We start from the raw sequence: 12,087 nt of genomic DNA, 5'->3' as shown, positions 1-12,087 counted from the left end.
CCACAGGTCCTGCTCCGACTGGCCCCAGCCCGGCTGGTCCAGCTTGGGGGAGCCAGGCGCAGGCAGGAACTGCCTTCCCCGGGGCTATTCCTGAGTGGGCCAATTCCCAGGGAGAGAAGTGATTAGCTGGGTCCAAGGGTCCCCTAGGAGCCCCTCCCTACCTGCCCCCACCCCAGCCTGTGGGAAAGGCCAAGTCTAGCCTGGCCGTGCTGGGAGGGAGGCAGCGAGCTGTGAAGGCCACCCGATGCCTATCATGACTGCAGGGGCTGGCAGGGGCCCAGTGGAGGCCATGCTGGGCAAGCAGCCCCGGGCCACAGGATGTGGGGAGCACCTTTTAACTGCAGGGGGAGCAGCCTCCAGCACGGATCTGACATTAGGGCTGCCCTGCCAGACACAGGGGCTGGAGGCATGCCTGGAGGCCCTGCCCACCACCAGTGTGCGGACACACTGGTCTGACCCGCTCACCTGCTTCTCCTTGCTCTGCCCCTTCCAGTGGAAAGCCCCCCACTCTATCCCCAGACTCTGCCCCTCCAGGGAGGGCCCAGTCTACAGGAGGCAGGTTAGGATCCGAAGGTGGACACCCGGCAGGGCGGCCCCAGGACACTGCCTACCCAGATGCCCGCGGCTGGCACATTTGCACAGGGGGACGGTGTCCCGATGGTGACAGCGGAGCAGCAAGGGAAAGAGGAGGCTCAGACAGGGTGTGTGAAGGTGGTTTCTATTTTAATGTCCACAGCTGTGATCAATAAAAAAGCCGCAGCTCTCTGCTGTCCCTGTGTGGCCCCAGAGACAGGCCACGGCCGTGGCGGGTGGGGTCTGTTCACGGGCATGCTGGGCAGGCTCCAGGTCTCAGCCCCCGGGGCGGAGGCGGGCAGGGGGCCAGGTGGTGTGCATGGGGTTGGGGAAGGGCCTCCGTCTGTTACGGAGCTGTGCTCAGACCTCGGCCCCTGGGGAGCTCTGCAGGCCAGAGACGGCCTCGGGAGGCCAGGAGCCCCCAGCCCTGCCACGGGGGCCCCAGCTACTGCCAGGAATGACAGGGTCCTCCGGGGCTGGGAGGGGGAGCCCCGGGGGAGGGACACTGGAGTCAGCCTCACACTTGGTGGTATGGCCAGAGAAAGGCTCAGCCACTGTGGGGCCCAGCATCCTGGGTGGCTTGGGGGTTCCCTGGGCCAATACAGACCCCAGCTCTGGTTGCCCCCAGGACCCCGAGGACACCTCGGGCACCTTGGAGGGCGTCCGTTTCACCGAGAGGTCGAGTGGCACGTCTGGGGGCCGCACGGCCTGCTCTAGCACCTGGTGGATGGTGAGCAGCTCCCTGCGGATCTTGCCCAGTTGCTCCCGCAGAGGCCGTGGGGCCAGGCCCCTGGCAGGTGCCAACTGCCCCAGGCGCTGCTCCACCCTAGCATAGTCGCCGAGCGCCCGGGTCAGGTCCTCACACACATGCCCAGGGCCCCCCAGCACCAGGCCCGGTGGCTGCTGGGGCAGCGGGGAAACAGGGCCCAGGATCTCCGGGTCGCCTGGCTCCTTGTCCTCAGGCCAGAGAATCACGGAGGGGCCATTCCGCAGGCTAGGGAGTAGGAGCCGGTCAGAAGGCTGTGCTGCCCCCCTGTCCCCCCAGCCTCTGCCCCACTCTCTCTCGTGCCCCCTGTGCAGTCTGTCTCCCTGGCCTAGAGACCCGGGACCCCAGAAGGACAGACAGACTGGCTCTCTGGTCTCAGTATCCTCCCTGTGGCCTGAAGCACATATTCCTGGACACGAAGTCAGAACAGAGGCCCAGCCCTCCTCCCCCAACCTCAACCCACCCCCCAACATGGCTGGGGAACCCTGACACCTACCTGCTCTGGGAACCAAAGTTGGCCAAGCTGGAGGGAGCCTTCGGGGGCTCCAGCCTGCTTCCCGGGGGCAGCTTCCTCTTGGGGTCACTCTGGGCAGCCAGCTCCAGCCCTCCCTCCTGCCCTGGGTCCCTGGGGGCACCACAGGGCCAGGGCCTCCCCAGCCCAGGTACTGGCACTTTTAACAGCCCAGGGGCCAGCGTCCCAGGGGGTCCCTTGGGAGGAGCAGGAGCCTTGGCAGGGGCAGCAGCCTTGCCTGCCTGCAGCCCCAGGCTGTGCTCCAGGAGCAGCGGGTAGTACAGGCGGGGGATAGGGGTGGGGCGCTCTAGGGGCTGCAGGGCAGGGAAGGCAGAGGCTGGGGGAAGCAGGGGGCTGGCTGAGCCCAGGAAGGGCATATGGGCTGCCGTGGCCAGGGAGGGCCCCAGGTAGGAAAAGAGGCTGGGGCCAAGAGGGTAGTTGACTCCCAGCAGGGACAGCTGGAGGCTCTGGGCCTCAGGGAACTCGCTGGAGGTGGGCGGAGGGTAGCAGGGGACACTGCTCTCAGGGCCCACTGCAGCTGAGTCTACCACAGCCATGCTCCTGGGGCCCCTGCCCAGCCCTGGCTTCCATGACTCAGCCAGCAGCCCTCCAAGGCCCACACCCTGCTGGGCCTCCTTGGCTGCAGGGGGTGGTGTCTCTGGGGACCCCTCAGCCTCTGGCTTGGGGCCCCCTCCACAGCGGTGCAGGGAGAGAAGGTCAGTGACAACGAGGTCGGGCGTGGCGGGAGCATCTGGGAGCCGAGCTCCTCGGGGTCGCCTGCCCGGTTCTGTGGGGCCAGAGGGGCAGTCTGTAGCGGGCTCCAGGGGCCGGGGGGTGGCAGGGGCACGGCGGCATGCCCAGTCGGGGGAGTCCAGCAGCAGCGAGAGGGAGTCCTTGCAGAGGCTGTACTTCATGTGGTTGTACAGGTGCGACTTCTCCAGGCAGGTGAACGGGCACTGGAAGCACTTGTAATTGTAGGGCTTCCCCCAGGGCCGCGGGATGTAGTGCGGCTTCTTGGGCTTCCGTGCCCGCGCCCGCGCCCCGGAGCCCAGGCGGCATGAGCCCGCCACCTCTCGGGACATGGCAGCCTGCTAGTGGACCCGCCACGGCACCATGGCCACCTGCAGACGAGGGGGCCTTGGTCAGTGCCTCCGTCGGCTCCCAGAGCGCCAGGGGTGGAAGCCGGGTATGGCATTGCCTCCTCCCTGAGCCTGGGCTTCCCTGCCTTTCACAGGTAGTTCGGACCTAGAACCCCCTCCCCACCTCACCCTGCAGTCCCTCTCCACCCACACTTCTAGAGCCACCAGGCGTAGATGATAAAAATGCAGGCTGTCCAGCCCTGGCTGGTGGGGCTCAGTGGCTAGAGCGTCGGCCCACACAGAAGGGTCTCGGGTTCGATTCCTGGTCAAGAGCACCTACCTGGGTTGCAGGTTCCATCTCTGCCCTTTCGGGGTGTGTGTGTGAGGCAACCAATCGATGTGTGTCTCTTACATCGATATTTCTCTCTCTCTCTCTCTCTCTCTCTACCTCCTTCCTCCCTCCCTTCCACTCTCTCTAAAATATCTATGGGGAAAAATATCCTTGGGTGTAGATTAACAAAACAATACAAAACCAAAACCAAAAAGAAATGCAGGATGCTCAGTTACATCTGACTCAAATAAATGACAAATACTTGTTTTAATCTAGCCAATATTTGGAACATACTATAAAAAGTATTTGTTGTTTACCTGAAATTTAAGTTTAACTAGATATCTGGCATTTTATCTCGGCCTCAGGCCCAGCTAGCCCCCAGCAGGCCCAGTTCTGGGGTGATTCCATCCAGACCTGTTTCTGTTTACCCAGCGGGCATTGGTGAGTGACTGGAAGGAGCTAAGTATGACCAGGCCTGGTCCTGGGGGACATCAGCTCTTCCTTGTCTTACTCCCTCCAAAGACCCCCTGCTCGTGCCAGGAAGCTGAGAAAAGCCACTGAGATGAGCAGCCGGCAGAAGGCTCTGAGCCTCTGTGTGCACACGCATGAGTGTGTGCTCCTACTGGGCACTCGAGCTTTCTGAGGGGTCAGCCTCACGCGGGGTAGGCAGGCTGGGGGGCGTGGACGTCACAGCATGGCCCCACAGCACAGCCACCTGCTCAGCCTGGCTCCATCTGGGTGGCTTCGGGCAGGTCAGCAGCCGAGCCTGCAGTTGCCGAGCTCGGCCAAGACCTCTTCCTCTTCCCGTGCCCTGCATGTTCACTCAGAGCCGTTCTGCACTCCATCTGGGCCACCACCTGGGCTGTCCACCACCCCGGCGTGTGCCTGCGTGGGGCGCAAGGGGAGTGTGCGCACACTCACGCGTGCGGCTCTAGTCGAGCTCTCACTCAGTGCCTGGAGGGACAGACTCCGCGCCTCTGGGCCGAGTGGGACGAGAGCGGACCTCCAAAATTCATGGGGTCCGGCACAAGCACCCACAAGACTCACACCACACTCAGTGTGGACATGGTAACTGCATGTGAATGCACTCAGAGCGCAGGCGGGGTGTGAGCAGACACTCAGACACATGCAGGTGCAATGTGCCCACACATACATACACACTACACACACGGTCACAGACACTCTCATGGATGTGGACGGACACACTCATCCTGCTCCGGCTCAGGGATGGCCCGTGGGTTAAGCAGGGGGCTGGGGCAGCCGGGCAGCCACAGAGAGCAGGCTGTTCTCCCTGCCGGCCTTCGGGCTCTGCACATGGCAGGCAGTCACGTCTGCTGCTCTCCAACACTGGGTGGGCACCCCCACCGCGGGGACAGCAGAGAGGCAGAGAAGGCCGCCCGTGCGAAGAGGCCTTTGAGAGGGGTTAGCAGGGCAAGGCCGGGACGTGGAAGGCAGGGTAGGCAGAGCTGAGCGGAGCCGTTTGCGGATGGCTACATCTGGGAGGGGATGGGGCTCCAAAAGGGGTGAGGGGTGGGGAGGAGGGGGCTGGGACCAGGAAAGGGCTCCCTGGACTTAGTGGTGGGTGTAGAGGCAGGCCCCAGCCCCCAGCCCCCCAAGATACGGATGACAAATGGGCATGTATGCTGGGGAGACAGAGACGGCTGTGCTGGGGCCATCGATCACCCAGCCCTGGGAGCCACACAGCTGTGCTGCCTGGTGCCACCGCCCACCTCACCTCCCAGCCCAGTCCCTGGACTCGGGGGTGGGGGTGGGGGTATCCTCCTGGGCCCCAGGACTCAGGAGGAGCAAGTGGGGGGCTTGTCCAGGAACCATCTCAGCAGCTGCTGACTGCACAGGGACCCAGAGGATGCCTGACACCCACCTGGCATACTTGTGCACAAGCATGAGACACCCCCAGACACCAGCACGTACCCACATACATCCAAAGGCACATTCATTTGCACACGTGTCCCAACCCGTGACTGGGTGCACGCTTCCAGAGGGGCCTGCGCCCACATTGTGCCAGCCCAGACACCCGGATCCCACTAACCTTTCCTTGTCTGGGGGAGAACTGGGGGCAGGCCAGGAGCAGGAGGCCGCACCCCAGGAGGCGAGAAGGGACACGCAGCTCCTGGGGCAGCCACTAGCCACCAAGGGATTACAGCTCACCCATCCCGCCGGCCCCTTTGGGACTCCGGAGCACCCCACAAGGTGTAGGGCAGAGGGGGTGAGCAGGCTACTCCTTAAGACCCCAACTCCCTCCCCCTTGCCCTCCCCAGCCTCACCCTGGAGGGCGCCCTCCTATAGGGATGGGCTGCTTCGCTCAGTTGATCCCCGTGCACGGAGCCTGGACGCTGGGAAGTGGGGAAAGTAGTGTCTGGGATACTCCCGGAGTCCCCCCTCCGTGGCCCCCGCGCCCCCCCCCCCCCCGTTGCCCTGGCGCCCAGCCCGGCCCCACGCGGCCCCTGAACTTGGCCGGCTGCGCTGAAGCTCGCGCCCACCCTACCTGCGCCCCGGCCGGAACAGAGCCCGCGGCGCCCCGTGAAGTCTGCACGTCGCCCCCAGGATCAGGCAGAAACTTCTCGCTCCTTCCCCACTCGGCACCCTTTTCTCCCCACCCCACGCGAAACCGGCTCAGGCTCTCGGGGTAGCGACACGGACTCCCGCGGGGGAAACTGAGGCCCGATGCTGGGAGCGCCCGCCGCCCCCCCCGCCCACCACCACCACCACCACCACCACCACCGCGCGCGGTCTGCAGTCACTCACTTGGCAGCGAGTCCCCGAAGCCTCCACCACCGACCGAGTACCCCCGACGCCGCCTCGCACCCACTGAAGTTGGCGGCAGGAGCGGCCGCGCGTGCGCCGCCGCGCTGGGCTCCGGGGGGCGCTGCGACCTCCAACACGGACTAGCGGGGGAGGGGGAGAGCGACTGCAGGTTGCGGTCTCCCCTTGGCCACCCCAGGTGACCCGCTCTCCCCCAGCCCCCGTCTCTCCTCCTCCCGCGCACAGTCACCCCCTCGCGCGCACTCACCAGCCTGGCGCGCCCAGGACCTGACCAGCTCTCTCCGCAGCGCGGTGACTCCTGGACAGAGCGGTGGCCAGTGACACCGGTGGCACCACCAGGGACGGGCAGCGTCGCGGAGGAGCCAGGAGTGGAGGCGCAGGTGTACAGACGAATGCGGGGCGCCTGGCACCGTCCCCGCCCCCCGTCGCCTGCAGGCTGCCGCGGGGGTGCGCGCAGAGGCGGCCAGGTCTCCCGGGGTCCCCGCAGCGGTGTTGATGGGGTGTCAGCGGCCGAGGGCACCTGGAGAGGGGCCGTCAGCACTCATCCGTCAGGGCAGGGCTCTGGCCCCTGACAGCTGCCTGCCTGAGCCAGGGCCTAGGGGCCAAGCCCCAGGACAGGGGGTGCTGTGGGGAACAGAGCCAGCCTTGAGTGGGGGGGGGGGGGGGCGGTGCTGCAGCCCAGCCCAGGAGGGGACAGGCCCAGCCCCGGAGGGGACAGAGCCTAGTCCTAGGAGGGCTGGAGCACAGAGCTGAGTGGCATAGCCCAGTGAGGGGACAGTGGAACAAGAATCCTTTTCTGGCCAGCTCTGCCTGGCCAAGCCATGCCTCCAGTGCTGTGTCCTCTTCTCCAAACAGGAGGCTGAATGGATCTGCACCCCCAAACCCTTGCCCTTCCCACGGACCCATACATTCACTCCCCACTTCCTGAAAGCATTACCACCTCCTCCAGTCCCAGCCCAGACTCCTCACTCCCCTGGCAGGTGCCCCAGGAAGATTATACAGCCAGGCCCTCCACCTTCTGTCTGCACGCCTCTCCACTGCTGGAGGGCCTGGGGAGGGGAGGGGGAGGCCAGAGAGAGGCTTGTATATCCACAGACCCGCCATGATCCCCGCTGATGTCCCCATGGCCGGAGCTGCTCCCAGCCCCACCCAGGGTAGACCAGCTTCCACATTATTTCCCAAGATATCACATTTTAAGTCTGGGGTCCCCCTGCTTCTCAGCTGGGTCCTCATGGAAATTCATCTGGCCAGCCAGTTCCATCTGGACATAGACACAGACATGCCAGGACAGAGCCAGGCCATGTTTCTCCCAGCAAATCTGCCTCATTCAGGAGAAAGGACCTTAACCCGGAGATGTGTGATGGAGCCATTCGGGCTGCATATGGGATCTGCAGCCAAAGGGGTGAGTGCTGCTCCAGGCCGGCTCCGTGGAGGCACAGAGGGCCCCATGAGAGTTCACTTGGCTCCCCTGTAGACTCAGCTACAGGTTTCCTGGAGTATCCCCAGCTCAGTTTGGGGGACAGGAGTACGTAGGGGAAGGAAAGAGTACCCTCTAGGGGTCTCTGGGTGTCCCATCTCGAATGGGGAAAAGAACTGGAGAGAAAATGGATCCAGAGTTTAGCATGTCTTGGACCCGGTGAGCCAGGCCTCAGTTTCCCAATTTGTGCAGGAGGGTGACAGGCCATGGCCCAGTTATTGGCACAGGTGTCCTTGTTCAACCAACACGTGTTCATAAGGAACAGCGTCCCGAGGTTCTGGGGGCAGCCAGTGTGAAGACACTGATGTGAGGGTGAGCGTGCAGTTCGGTCTCCCTTCTGCTCCAGTGCCACCTTCCCTGATGCAACTTGGGGTGTTCCATTTCTCCCCCTCAGGTCCATGGAGCAGGAAGGGCTGCTGTGGGTGGCACAGCACGCCAGCTTTCCCCTCTGCCGGCCTGGCCTGGCCCGGCTGACCAGCTGACCGTGCAGGCAGCCCCGGGCCGAGAGACAGCTTGAGCAGCCGTCACGCCAGCAGTCCTGTGGAGAGTGGGGGCCAAGAGGCCTGCTCCTTTGCACACAAACCCAACCCTGGTCGTGCCCAGCCAGGCCCAGGCCCCTCATCACAGGCACTGCCCAGAGAGGGCCGTGGGCGCAGGTCACCTTGAGACAGTGTGAGTGGGGACCCCTGATCTTGGCCACGTGGTCCCAGAAACAGCTTTGTGCTTCCCTGTCCCTCGCTGGCTGACCCCTTTAAGAGGCCACAGCTGCCACCACAGGGGATGGGCTGGTTAGAGGCTGTTGCCATCATCCAGGGGAGGGAAAGGTATTGGATTAGAAAGTTTGCTCAAAGCACGCAGAATGAACAGGCCAGTGAAGTCAGGTGACCAAGGACCTCCCAAGGACCCCCCCCCCCCCCCCCCCCGGGAAGAGACTAGGACTGGGTTCTGGGAAAAGGAGGAGGCGGCCTCGGAAAGTGAGTTCAGCACCAGCCATGGTGGCTGTTGTTGCGGCTGTTTTTCCCCCCAGAAATCTGGGTGAGAGGAGAGATGGCAGCACCTCCAGAGGAACTCAGCACCCAAGGGGCATGACCTGGGTATGTTTCTGGGCTTCCAGGAGGGGTCTGTGCAGGGGTGAAAGTGGGCCCCAAGCTTTCTGGGGTGGTGGGGGAGGTCCTGGGAGCTCGGTTGCAGCTGCAGCCCAGGGGCCTGTGCATATGTCAGGCCAGTCCATCAGGTGCACGACGACCGTCCCCACCACCCGAGACCGGGCGAGGCCAGGACAGCAGTGCCAGCCCCCACACCCTGTGCTTTCTGCTCGAGGCTCTCCAGGCACATCTGCTCCCTCACAGCTGGTACACATTGTGCCTGGGGCCTGTCCCACTTTCCACCCAAGTGGGGTGTGGGGGTGGGTGATAACCTGCCCAATGGGACTCACCCCACATATTGGGGTAAACTTGGGCCCAGGGAGGCTGTCTGTCTCCTGAGGCAGTGACAGGCACCCCCTTGGCATGGGGCTTGGTCCCCATGTTGCCCTGAGTCCTGAAACCCTTGCTTCGGTGCCCTCACTTGCGGAATGGGTGGTAGAGACTTACTTAGTCTCTGGGTGCTTCCGGCACCAGGTCCTGGGGAGCAGCCTTCTCTCCTCAGCGGGTCCTGGAACAGGGTGGTGTGGGGCCCATAGCCCCTTCCCCTGCCCTCAGTCAGAGCTCACCTTGGCCATTAACCTCTGCCCCACTTGCCCACAGCCCCCGCTGTCACCTCCATTAGCGCCTGTGTGTGTGTCTGGGGGTGGGGTGTAGGGGTAGAACGGACAGGGGGCCCAGGGAAGGCAGGGGGCGGCGGCACGGTGCCCAGTAGGCCTGTCTCATCCCCTCAGGGCACACACACAGCTTTTGCTAGGGCAGGGGTAGGGACTGAGTTAGCCTGCCCAGTGGATAGAGGAATGGGGGGTGGGGGCAGCGGGAGCCCCCAGGCAGGGTGGGACAGACCCTGAGAGGGGTCAGCACCATGCAGGGTGATGGCCATGGCTCGCTCACCCACTCGCTGATGAGCCCTGGGACATATGCAACCTTGGTGTTCACAAGCCCCCAGGGCCCAGAGCATGGGTCCTCCTTGGCACTCCTTCCACCTTGCCCACTCGAGGTGGCCTCAGGGAGCCAAGGCTGAGAGGTGTGGGCCCAGGGCGTGGCCGTAAGGCGGTCATACCTGAGGTCACTGCTCCCAAGAGCACTGGGGGCCCACAGCAGGGGGGTGGGGAGGGGCAGAGCCAGTGATGGGGCTGGGTGACCGTGTGGATGGGGATCCCAGCCAGTGTTCACGACGCCACTGCACACTGCAATGACACGGAGGGCTGGGAGCTCCCCAGGGCATCTGTGAGGGGGGAGCTGGCCCACCCTGAAGGAAAGGGGCCCAGCTGGGGGGCTTCTGCTACCAGGGACCCTAGCAGGCCTCGGCATCTGCTTCCCTGGGCCAGCAGACTGTCCCGTGCCTACTTCAAATGGGCCGCGCCAGCCAACTAGCTGCCCTCGCCCTGTGCTCTACCCCCAGATGCACCAGGGCCCCAGCCACTCTGGCGTGGGGTGTGGAGACTCGGTGTGCCTGACCGCTGTGACGGAGGGCTGCAGCGGGAGCGAGCTCCCCATTGTGGGAGGCACGCGAACTGGCGCAGGAGCCTTTGGGTCATCGAGGGAGCAGCCTGGCCAGGTGGGTGGGATTGAGAGGCTTGGGCCCTGAGCCCCCACCCAGCTTCAGCCAGCACCGGCCAAGCAGCGCCCCAGGCCGACAGCAACCATATGTTGGAAGAGGAGCTGTGTGCGCTGCTCCTCGGGCCCCCGGGGCCTGGCCTTCCTGGGCCTGTCACAGCCCATTTTTCCTGCCTGAGTGGCAGGCTGGCCAGCGGGTGGGGGCTGCAGAGCCTCTGCGTGGCTCCAGTCTGTCCCTCATGGCTCTCAACAGGGACCTGACACAGGGGGTGGATCCAGGTGCTGGCCCCCGATATATCCCTGCACGCCCCACCCTCTGTGGTCCCATCCAGATCAGGTTGGGTCCTTGAGAGAAGCCCTGGCGGCTGGGGGCCACCCTCCTTCTGGGTTGTGGGTGGGTGGCCAGGGGTGCACATGGGCTTGGCGCCCCAGCCCTGGGGCAGGCGGGAGAGGGCCGGGAGCCTCAGCCTTGTCAGTCCAGCGCCCAGAGCTGTGTAGAGGGAGGCGGGAGGCAGAGGCTAATTTGTACACTAAGTGCTTCTGACAGGGATGCCTCACAAGTGAGAACACATCACCGCCCGCCCTGGGAAGGCTGCCTTGGCCAATGGGTGGGCAGAGAGACAGCCTGGGAGAGGGGCCGGGATAGAGGGTAGTGGGGGCACACAGGGCCAACCCAAGTGGCAGAGAGACGAGGAGGGGGCCAGGGGTGTTGGGAAGGGGGAGGGTGGGGAAGAGAAGGGGAGCAAGGAGTGCCTGGAAGCAGGAGCCCCAGCAGTCACAGGGTGAGATACAGCAGGCTGAGGTGTGGAGCCAAGCCCAACAGTGAGGAGGGTGGCAGTACCCCATCCCCCTGCTGTGGTCATCTGCCCTGTCCACGCCCTGGCCTGGGGTCCGGGTGCCACCCTGTATGGCTGAGCACAACCGGGGTTTACCCCTCAGGCTGGGCTGGCTCCCCATCCTCCCCACCCGCTCACCACCAGCGGCCTCAGCCCCTCTAGGGGTTGGCCTGCCAGCACGCCCCTCAAGCTTCAGTGTCATGACTAAAGGTCTTACCTGTGGGGCCCCCTAACTCTTTGGACACTGTGCCCTCCAGGGCTGGGGGCACCTGGCCCCTTCTCTTACTCTCTCCTTGTTGGAACCTCTTCCCCTACAGGCTGGGGTCCAAGGGGAGGGGTGCCGGCTGGGGTGAGCAGGTGTCTCCAGGCTGACCCACTGTGACGACCGCTGCCTGGCCTGACACCACAAGGATGCCAGGCACCATTGGAACTAGTCCAGGCTGCCTGGAACGCCGCAGGGGTGACCGAGCTAGCTTTCCGACGGCTGGAGGGTCTACGAGGCCTGGCCCCACCCCACGGGAGAGGGTCCGGCGGCCAGCACAGCCGCGGTGGATCAGGGCGGGTGTCTTTGGGCGTCGAGGTGAGATGTGTTGTGGCAGCTCCCCCGCTGCCCGAGGCCCGCCTGGAGCGAACACTGCTGGTGGCTTTAATTGCTTTCACATTCGATAGGCTGGCCTGTGACAGGCCTCTTACACTTGCTGAGCGCCAGCCTCTGTACCCCAGACCCGCCCCCCCTCATTCAGGGAGGAGCCTAGACTGAGACCAAAAACCACATACCCGATGGGGGAGCTGGCCTTAGCTGCTACCTGTGACATGAGGATGGTGCCTCCCAGAATGAACAGGAGGGGACCCGGGGCCAGACAGTAGCAGGTCGCAACCCGCAGGAGAATTGAAACTTTTCTTCCTCAGCGGCCCCCATGCTCCACCTGCTCCTGCCTGATGACTGATGAATTCAGACAGGCACCCCCAGAAAGACGTCGCTGGGAAAAGCCGCACCTCGGTACTATCCTGTCTGCATGCGGCTGAGG

At 64.4% G+C, this 12,087-nt stretch overlaps 1 protein-coding gene across 1 annotated transcript; it reads right to left on the bottom strand.

Moving 5' to 3' along the window:
• Positions 1–933: 933 nt before the first annotated feature.
• On the bottom strand, positions 934–6,157 carry PRR35 (proline rich 35; the record flags this gene model as incomplete). The annotated part of the gene is made up of 3 exons (XM_079780292.1): positions 6,027–6,157; positions 1,836–2,971; positions 934–1,567 (listed from the first exon to the last, which is right to left on the bottom strand). Exons 2-3 carry the CDS (start codon positions 2,930–2,932, stop codon positions 934–936), a joined length of 1,731 nt encoding a protein of 576 aa, XP_079636418.1. The 5' UTR covers positions 2,933–2,971; positions 6,027–6,157.
• Positions 6,158–12,087: the final 5,930 nt, after the last annotated feature.

The sequence above is a fragment of the Cnephaeus nilssonii genome, assembly GCF_951640355.1.
Source record: "Cnephaeus nilssonii genome assembly, chromosome: 2".
Classification (NCBI taxonomy): domain Eukaryota; kingdom Metazoa; phylum Chordata; class Mammalia; order Chiroptera; family Vespertilionidae; genus Cnephaeus; species Cnephaeus nilssonii.
The sequence above is the reverse complement of the archived record's forward strand: the minus strand, read 5'-3'. Positions and strand labels throughout refer to the sequence as shown.